The sequence below is a fragment of the Neolamprologus brichardi genome, chromosome 1, assembly GCF_056152115.1.
Source record: "Neolamprologus brichardi isolate AB-2024 chromosome 1, ASM5615211v1, whole genome shotgun sequence".
Lineage (NCBI taxonomy): Eukaryota > Metazoa > Chordata > Actinopteri > Cichliformes > Cichlidae > Neolamprologus > Neolamprologus brichardi.
This window is the reverse complement of record NC_142104.1, coordinates 35210960-35220768: the sequence shown is the minus strand read 5'-3', so window position 1 is coordinate 35220768 and position 9809 is coordinate 35210960. Positions and strand designations below refer to the sequence as shown.

The 9809-nt window shown below is 39.9% G+C and overlaps 1 protein-coding gene across 1 annotated transcript; it reads left to right on the top strand.

The window, feature by feature from the left end:
- Window positions 1-3821: 3821 nt before the first annotated feature.
- LOC118454807 (cobalamin binding intrinsic factor-like) lies at window positions 3822-8684 on the top strand. Its single transcript, XM_035911349.2, has 4 exons — window positions 3822-3899; window positions 3989-4130; window positions 8334-8470; window positions 8574-8684. Exons 1-4 carry the CDS (start codon window positions 3830-3832, stop codon window positions 8633-8635), a joined length of 411 nt encoding a protein of 136 aa, XP_035767242.2. The 5' UTR covers window positions 3822-3829; the 3' UTR covers window positions 8636-8684.
- The last annotated feature ends 1125 nt before the right edge of the window (window positions 8685-9809 follow it).

Here is a 9809-nt window from a genome sequence, read left to right as displayed (position 1 = left end):
AACGGTGTACAGAAAGAGTTGAACGCGCACGGGCAGAAATGTTGAGAGGGCAAGCAACACATTGGGAGCGAGCGCAAATGCAAAAACTGAGCGACAGGGGCTGCTGTTGTGTGTGTGTGGATAATAGCAAACACTGAAATACATTTTTTGCATGCAGCAATGAATTTTGTTCACTCAAATTCAGCTTTTCTTCGCTCAAAAGAAATTTCTCCTCAAAATGCAACACTTGCACCTGCATTTTTTTTTTTACGTGCGCTCAGAATAGTGGCACAAAAATAACGCCATAGAAAACTAGCTTTACTTTGTTGTCTGGGTCAACTTTGCTAGCGAGAGACAGAGAGAGGTGTTGAAAGGCTGCTCCAACAGAACTTATTGTTTTTGGAGGAAAACACGAACACGGTGTACAGTCGAGTCTTAATAGCTTACTTACAGCTGGGCTCGTCAGGCTCTCTTCTTGGCTGCAGTGGTTATTATTATATTTACATGCTTCCAGCTCCCGTTTTTGCTCGATGACAGCTCGTACTTTTCCTTTTTCTCCCTCCCTTGCTCACAGACACATAACGTGTATGGCAGTCCATTCTCCCTGCAGCACGGACTACACTGCCCATGAGGCTACATTCTTTAGGGCGATGCCTGTAACACTCTGCCTTTTGCCTTCATATTAAATCACTTTTTGCATAATAATTTTTAAAAATATTTCTTCACTCGCGGGCCGTAAGTAGTGGTGAAATGGGCCGCGAGATTAAGACACAGGCATTAGAGCTTCTTATTGCGTGTTTTGTTTGGGTTTCCACCGGGTGTTCTGGGAATCCATCCTACCCGTTGTTTCTGCGAAATTAAGTGCCAAACCATACCTTTGTGAATGTTACCTACAAGCATACTTTAATGGGTAAAATGAAGTGGCAAACCATCCAGGCTTTATGAATATGAGCTACAAGCATACTCTGATGGGCAAAGTTAAGTGGCAGTGCTGGAATTACTCTGTGACAGCAGAAATGTGCATAAACTACTTACAGTAGGACGTTTTGCCAAAGTAGGATGGTTTATCAGAACTGCGTGGAATTAACAAAAATAGAGAGGGGGCAGCCTAACATATGAAACAGGAAAAGACCGCCATGTAATCCACTTATTTCAACAAAGTAACTGTATTCGGAATACCACCTTTTTAAATGGTAACTGTAACAGAATACAGTTACTCATATTTTGTATTTTAAATGCATAATGCTGGTACATGTATTCTGTTACTCCCCAACACTGCAGGACATACCTGCTGCAGCCGCACATATTACAGATGACACTGTAAACACTAGACTGTGCACCACAAATCTCATTGCACAGGTATCATTAGGTACAGATGGTGAATATGAAAGTACTCTTGGAACTTCTTTGAACCTCTTTGAATGAGGTTTAGGAAGGTGATAAGCACGTGTTGTAATGTGGACTGTGGTAGCTGAACTAATACATACAGTCTGGTACAAATGTATTCGGACGATGACACAATGTTTGGAATTTGCCTCTGTACACCATCACGGTGGATTTTAAATCAAACAAACAAGATGTGATCAAAGTGAAGACCTTTAGGTTTAGTTCAGATGGTTTAACAAACCATCTGAAGCATTACATTTATTCAGGAATTATAGACATTTTTATACATAAACCCACAATTTTACAAGCTCGGATGTATTCAGTCAATCGATCAACAAACAAATTAATGGTTAGTGGAGACATTTTCCCTTCATTTTTCCATTCAAGCAGAATGACCTGAAAGACAATAGAAGACAACTGAAGTGGATAATTCGAAACTTTCGTCCTTGTTAAAAAAATAAAAACAAAACAAGACAAAACATCTTGAAGAGTTAGATCTATCATAGATCTATCATTACATTCATGGATGGAAAAACAATAACGTCTTTTTTTTTAATATTGATGATTTAGTTTACTTCATGTACAGTTTGATGTTCTATAATGCCATATAGTTTGCTATAAATGCCCTTTTATTGTCATCATTTCATGCTGCTGCAACTAAAGATTGGTGAAACCTGAAAAAAACAAGATTAAAACTGGGCAAATTAATAAATCAGACAACTGAGCTAAAACCTGTTAATGTACATCCTTAATGACCGATGCAGTTCTTTGCAAGCCCGCTGCTATCCCTAATATTTGTCTGCCTGCTGTTCACTATTGCACCACACACTTTTTGCATTGTCTGTTGGTTTTGTTCCTTCTTGAGTTGCTCGATTATGTGTTATCTGCCTGTCTGATACAGTATTTGTGTTAGATTGGATGTTATTCGTGAAGTGTGTTTTCACATGGTTTGTTTGGTGGGACTTTATGTAAATCAGGGTGTGTTGAGATGTTTACGGATGTGTGCTGCTGATCTTTGAACCTTTTATATCTTTCTTTTTAGCCTTTGCTATATTTTCTCAAGAGGCTTGGCTGTTTGGCAGGCCACCACGGTAAATAACCGTGTGCTCTTAATAACTTGCCTGCTTAAATAATTATAATAGGCAAAGGTACAATAGCCTTATTGAAATTCCTTTGCAAGCACATGGTTAATGATTGCAGTTCTGAAGTGTCAGGCAGCATTCATGTACATGGATAAGGACTGTGTAGAATAAAATATTAAATTTGTCATTTAATATTTAATGTTATGTATATAGAATCATCCAGAAGGATGCAGTATTTTCATAGGAGTGTTATCATTGTTATAGGTACCAACTAGGACATGTAGAGATCATACTGAAAGCAATAATTAAACCTTTTTTGTGTTTGTGGACATAAAGATATTAAGAGAACTTTATTAATAATTTCAAAACCCAAAATAAACCTGAGAGAACTTTAGGAGTAGACAAATCAATAATCTGGTTCATGCTTAAAAAGGAAGAATGCATTGGGCAGCTCAGCAACACCAAAAGACCTGAAAGACCATGAAATAATACTGAAGTGGATCATTCTAAATCTCTTCCTTTTTTAATAAAAACACTTGAGGCCTTAGGACTATCATTGCCAGAGCCTACGATCATGAATGTAAATACAACAAGATCAGGAAAACCAGATTTGAGTTTGCAGATAAAGATCTAAAAGAATCTGGAGAGAATCTGAAAACAAAAGTTGGACAATGAAACCAGGATCAACTTTCCTTTTCCAGAATGACAGGAAGCTCATGATCCAAAATATACCATATCATTTGTCTAACATAGCAGAAGCAGTATAATGGCATGGGTATGGGCGTCATGTTCATTAGTGTCAGCTGTGTTCACTGTGTGTTTACACTTCCATCATTATCCTTCTGTGTGTTTAAGTCCTTTGTTTCCTTTTGTCAGGTTGTCTGTTTCTCATGTTTCTTAGAACAAATGAGATTCCTGATGTTGACTGAAGTGTCGAGCAGCATTCATTTATGTAGATAGGCATTGTGAAACAAAAACAAAAATATCCAAGATATTAAGTGTACAGAAATAATAATTTAATAAAAACTGTAAAACTGTCATTTTTACACTTTTGTTATTGTTTTTTTTTATTTCTTGCTGATGTGCACAAAGTTTAAGCAATGTTAAAAAACAAAAATCCCAATCCAGAAAGGTCATGGGAGAGTTGATGTTGGCACATGATGCAGCATGTTGGTACGTCATTGTTCATTGTACAGTTACAAAGTTATCAGTTCAAACACGATTTCATAACAAGGACTCAAGGTGACATTAGAGTTGGTTCAATGGATAACTTTGTTTGCTTTTTCAAACCAAGATCAATAAAGTCCGTATGTAAACACTGATCACTGAAATAAAACATGTGAGTGAGCATCATCATCATCAGTGAAGTCCTAACAGCCACGATGACAATGATGCCCTCTCTCCTCTCTGCAGCCCTGTTGCTCTCACTGCTTCCTTGGACTTTGACTGAAGGTAAGTTTCATAACAATAAGTGTAATTTTTATTAGAATGACTGTCATTATCATTTAATATTTTTAACCTTTTGTCTGTGGCTCATTTAGCACTGCCAATGATTCCCATTGCTATAATGGTGAAGAACACCTTACAAAACAAACCTCTACAAACCTACAAGACTGAAGTGATTAGTGGGGGGATCCTGCTGGGTGCGATGAAGAGACTCAGTGACTCCGATGCAGACTTCAAGTGAGATAACAGCATCAGTTGGAAACTCAGTCTTTTAATTTACATGCAGAAATTTATGTTGACACAAGAATTTTAATAATCTTATAACTGCTAGGATGTTTTAAAGGACGTGTAATCTCCACTGAGCAACTATGGCTTACATACATCTATGAAATCTGGTGCATACATCTAATATACTAAGATATGCACAGAACATCATGGAACCATGCCTTAATCCCAACATGACGCTCACCATATTTTGAATGAAATTTGCAGCTTTTTGTTTTGCATTGAAGGACTGTCTGTGGCAGCTTTGCAACTCCTCTCCTCGTGTCAGTATGTTGTTATCAGCTGTCACATCATTACTGAGTTTAGTTACAGATTCCACAGAACACATCGTCACAGACGGCAGTAACATACTAGTATACAGTACATTGTTTTAAAAAAAATATATATATGAAATGGTATCTGTTATTGTCAAGTAACGCTGTGTGCAGGCAGGAAGAGAACCCAAAGTGCAGACTCCTCGACAGGCAAAAGTGTACTTCAAAACTGAGCTTTATTGCTGGATGGCAAAACGTAACAAAACCCGAGAAGGAAGGTAGGAAGGAAGGTAGGAAGGAAGGTAGGCAGGCAGGCAGGCAGGCAGGCAGGCAGGCAGGCAGGCAGGCAGGCAGGCGGGCAGGCGGGCAGGCGGGCAGGCGGGCAGGCGGGCAGGCGGGCAGGCGGGCAGGCGGGCAGGCGGGCGGGCGGGCGGGCGGGCGGGCGGGCGGGCGGGCGGGCGGGCGGGCAGCATGAATGAGGGTAGATCGCGACAAGGACAGAAGAAAACACAGGGCTTAAATACATAGAGGGAGCAATCAGGGAATGAGTAACAGGAGGGAAACACAGCTGGGGCAAATCAAGCCTAACGAAGCAGGGGAAGCAAAACCAGATACATTAACATAAGACATGGACCTTCAAAATAAAACAGGAAACATAACACAGACTGAACTTACAGACACAGACTCACACGCAGGCACTACAACAGAGGGAACAGAGACGTGGGACAGACACAGACACTGACTGGACACGGGGATATCGCAGACAGGGGAGACAGCAACTAAGGAATACACAGATGTTGCTGCCATTTAATTGACAGTCCAACCCAGTATCACAGGAAAGAGTGTAACAGACACGCCAGTCCACTGTGTCCATTTCACGCTTTGCCTCTCCACAGACATGCACGTAGCTCCAGTACATTGCAGTAAGCTTCAGTACCAGAAGAGGGTGAAAGTTTATTTCAAGCCAACACCAAAATAATCAGGGGTGAGTGTTTAAACACACATGTAAATACATATGATCCATGTAGCATAATTGTTTCTAACATCACCCTGGAAAGGACCACATACCTTCTTCACCAGCACTTCATGGCTTTAGATACATGATCTCCTCCTGCTGGTATTTCAGCTTTTGCATCTATTTCAGACTCTGGAGAGAAAAAGTGTGAAATGGACACATTGGACCTGTGTGTCTGTTACATGCCCCGAAAAGGCCTTCAGCTTCAGATCCATGCCTTACTCTTCTCTACTCCAATCTGCTCACCGAATAATTTCATCATCATCATCGTTTATTTATATAGTACTTTAAAAACACACCTGATAGACCAAAGTGCTCGACGAAACAAATATAAATATAGTAATAAAATAGCAAAAAGCAAACATAGCAATAAAATAAATAAAAATGTCAGTTACCCACACAGTAAAAGTCAGGGAATAAAAATAGGTTTTTAATCTGGACTTGAAATTAATTGTATTTTTAAAATCTATGATAGCCAATTGCCAAACATGTAGCTTTAAAAAACACCACTTTGGTGACATAAGGATCTTCTGTATAGTCTGTGCTGTAAGTATTTGACATTATCTGGACATCAATCCGGTCGTTAAGTGATGACGTGACGAATCCTACTTCCTAAAGTAGTCTGCGTTTAATATGGCTTTTGTGTTGTTAACATGTTTAATGTTTTCTATTTTCTTCTATTTAATCTCAAAAAGCTCCTAAAACAGTCAGTGATCACTGTTGACCTCCCTCGGCTTTTATTATAATCATTTATTTAAGCTCAGTTTTTAAAACCTTAGCATGTAGCTACAGCCCAGCCCATGCAGCAGTATATGAATGACTAACCTCGTATTGTGGATGGATTATCTCAGTTGTTCTCCTGGATGAAGTTTGGTCCTTTTACAGCATCCTGCCATGCGATTACATTTGTTCCTGACCAGTGTTGGTCAAGTTACTTGAAAAAAGTAATCAGTAATTAATTACTGATTACTTCCCCAAAAAAGTAATCCCGTTACTTTACTGATTACTTATTTTCAAAAGTAATTAATTACTTAGTTACTTAGTTACTTAGTTACTTTTTAAAAACATGATTTACAACCTGAATAGGTGATAAAGCGATAGATCTTTCAGCCCAATTCTACTTTTTCTACATAATCATCATACAAAATGTAATCAAATGGAAAAGTCTCTTTTTAAAACTTGTTTTGTTAGTTTTAATCTTTTAACTTTATGCATGAAGCAAAATTTTAATTATATGCACCATTCTCTGACTGGAAGAAATTAGTTTAACATTTAAACCTATTTTCTGCACATTCCAGCACATAATATATATATATATATTGTGTTTACACTCACTCTTTCAGATGCAAGTAAAACACAGCAGAAAATAAATAAAGTCAAAGACTAGCGGTCCTTTTGCTCTATTTTCACCTGTAAAGCAGGAGTAGGGTAGGCGGAGGGTTATCCTGGTGCAGGTGTGCCGCAGCGGTCAGTGGAAGGATACGGCAGTTTCTCTGTGAGTTTCCCATTACGTCGTAGCGCACTCGGTGCTTGCTTGGAAGTTTAGGGGGTTTTTTTTCGCTGTAAAAAGAAGTTTTCTTCCCACGCACAACGGACACTAATGTTTTTGTCACTTTTTATGGAATCAAACTCAAAGTAAGGTCAGTACTTCCACGCTTTAAACGCTGCACGCTCATACTCTCTCTGCACTCGATATATGATCCATTGTTGATCTGCACACAGCTGTTGTCACACATGTCGCACTCGCTTATGTCACTGTCATGAGACATTCTCGCAAGAAAATCACGGTTTTAGTAACGCAGTAACGCAGCGTTCCTACATGAAAGTAACGGTAATCTAATTACCGTTTTTGCAATAGTAATCCCTTACTTTACTCGTTACTTGAAAAAAGTAATCGGATTACAGTAACGCGTTACTTGTAACGCGTTACTGCCCATCTCTGTTCCTGACCACCGAGAACACTCACGTTAACTTTTATCGAGTGGAAAAAAAGTTAGCTTGTTTATGTTATGCTAACATAGCTGTGTCGCTAGCGGTCACGTAGCACATCATTATATACCAGCTAGCCAAACTTCAGTAACCCTACAAACGTCACTGCTGTTTAGTTTTCTGTCTTCATTTATGTTGGAAGTGATAACAGAGCTGTACGTTTTAATTTGTTTACAAAACCCCGCAGTCAGGACATGCTATATTGTATTTAGATAGAAGCTAGCGAGCTAACTTCCTGCTAACTTCTAACTCCGTTAAATGTCATAAATTCCGTTTTCATGGATTCCTGGATGTTAAACTCAATTGTTACACCTGGTAGAGCAGAACGCTGATCATTTTATTAAAGATGAAAGACTTTAGACAGTTTTTCAACTCTCAGTAATGCCATAGTGATCGTTTGATATATGGACCTGCAGCGGATTTTAGGCCCAGGCACGGCTAGTGACGTCAGACTTAACGACCGGATTGTCTACCCAAATTAACCAATCTGATATACACTTTCTTTGAAGTTAGAGTGACCCGTAGCAGCCATACTAATTATCTGAGCTGATGTAGTTGCAGAGCCATAACTCAGCACTGAGAGGAGGTCTTGGTGATGTTTGGGACAGGAAGGCTGCTGTTTGTTTTCCAAACTGATGGTCAGTGTTTTGTCTTTGGCCGTTTCTAACTTTAAGTGTTTATACTCTTATACATGACGACTTTCATCGTCATGTATAAGTTACACATACATAACACCAAACCAAGATCGTTCCCTCACCCGAACCATGTTAGTCTGAACAAGAAAGAAGAAATGCAAACACAGCTGCCACTTAACAGGAAATTTGCTGAGGAAGTGAGCTCAAATACTGAGCCTGACTGCTGTTGTTGATCATTTACAAGGTCTTTTCTTTCTCACAGATTCACCTACAGTGACAATGATAACTATGGGCCTTATCTGGAGAGTGTGAATGGTGTTGCTGGGAATAATGAAGCTCGTACCTACTGGCAGCTGCTGGCCAATGTCACAAACAGTGAATTCAAACCAACCGAAGTTGGTAAGCTCACTGTAAAATGTTCCATAATATTTCTTGTTGTATTCAACTTATCATACTTTATTGATACATCTATTGACTATTTCTAATACTGAACTGTTTGCAGGTATCGGCTGTATCATTCCCAGCCCACATCAGCAAATCATCCTGAACTTCACAGTGTGGTAAATATTCATCAGTCTGAATGCAACAGAATGACTTCAAAGGCTAATCCTGGAAGTGACTGCAGAGGAACTGATTTCATAGATCAGTAACATGCAGCTGTTTGTTGCTGAGTGACAATAAATTTGAATAAAGCATCATTACAAGTGTTGGTGTTGTTAGTCTGCAAGAGGCATACAGCATTACTGACATCTTTGAATTTATCATCATCACTTACAACAATTATATGTATGCAACACAGTTATACAGATGTGTTATACAGTTATACAGATGTGTTATACAGTTATACAGATGTGTTATACAGTTACACAGATGTGTTATACAGTTACACAGATGTGCTGAAGGCAGCAACCTGAAAAAAATGCAATATATGGGGCGATCGTGGCTCAAGAGTTGGGAGTTCGCCTTGTAATCGGAAGGTTGCCGGTTCGAGCCCCGGCTCGGACAGTCTCGGTCGTTGTATCCTTGGGCAAGACACTTCATCTACCGCCTACTGGTGTTGGCCAGAAGGGCCGATGGCGCGATATGGCAGCCTCGCTTCTGTCAGTCTGCCCCAGGGCAGCTGTGGCTACAACTGTAGCTGCCTCCACCAGTGTGTGAATGTGAGAGTGAATGGGTGGATGACTGGACGTGTAAAGCGCTTTTGGGTCCCTAGGCGGGACTAGTAAAAGCGCTATACAAATACAGGCCATTTACCATTTATATGTTCTCAAGAACAGATCCTGGCAGAGAAAATAAACAAAAGATGCTGATTTATAATGGATTGGATTTATATAGCGCTTTTGAAGGCACCCAAAGCGCTTTACAATTCCACTATTCCTTCACTCTCACATTCACACACTGGTGGAGGCAGCTACAGTTGTAGCCACAGCTGCTCTGGGGCAGACTGACAGAAGCGAGGCTGCCATATTGCACCATCTCTGGCCATTAGCAGTAGGCGGTAGGGTAAAGTGTCTTGCCCAAGGACACAGCGACCAGGACAGAGAGCCTGGGGATCGAACCGGCAACCTTTGGGTGAATTGCTTTCTTAACTGATGTGTCCATGATCGAGTCCATGATGTCTGCTAATTATGACCCAGTGTCGTCACTGAGACGATGCCAGGGCTTTTGCATTTTATTTTAAAACTAAAGAACCGCTATATAATTACAGTCTTCTCCCATACGTCCACGTATAACAATT

Excerpts from the sequence above, each read along its gene's own strand:
- LOC118454807 (XM_035911349.2), top strand. The coding sequence starts at position 3,830 with ATGACAATGATGCCCTCTCTCCTCTCTGCAGCCCTGTTGCTCTCACTG. Across the intron at positions 4,131-8,333 it reads GACTCCGATGCAGACTTCAA|ATTCACCTACAGTGACAATG; the intron begins GTGAGATAACAG and ends TCTTTCTCACAG. Across the intron at positions 8,471-8,573 it reads ATTCAAACCAACCGAAGTTG|GTATCGGCTGTATCATTCCC; the intron begins GTAAGCTCACTG and ends AACTGTTTGCAG.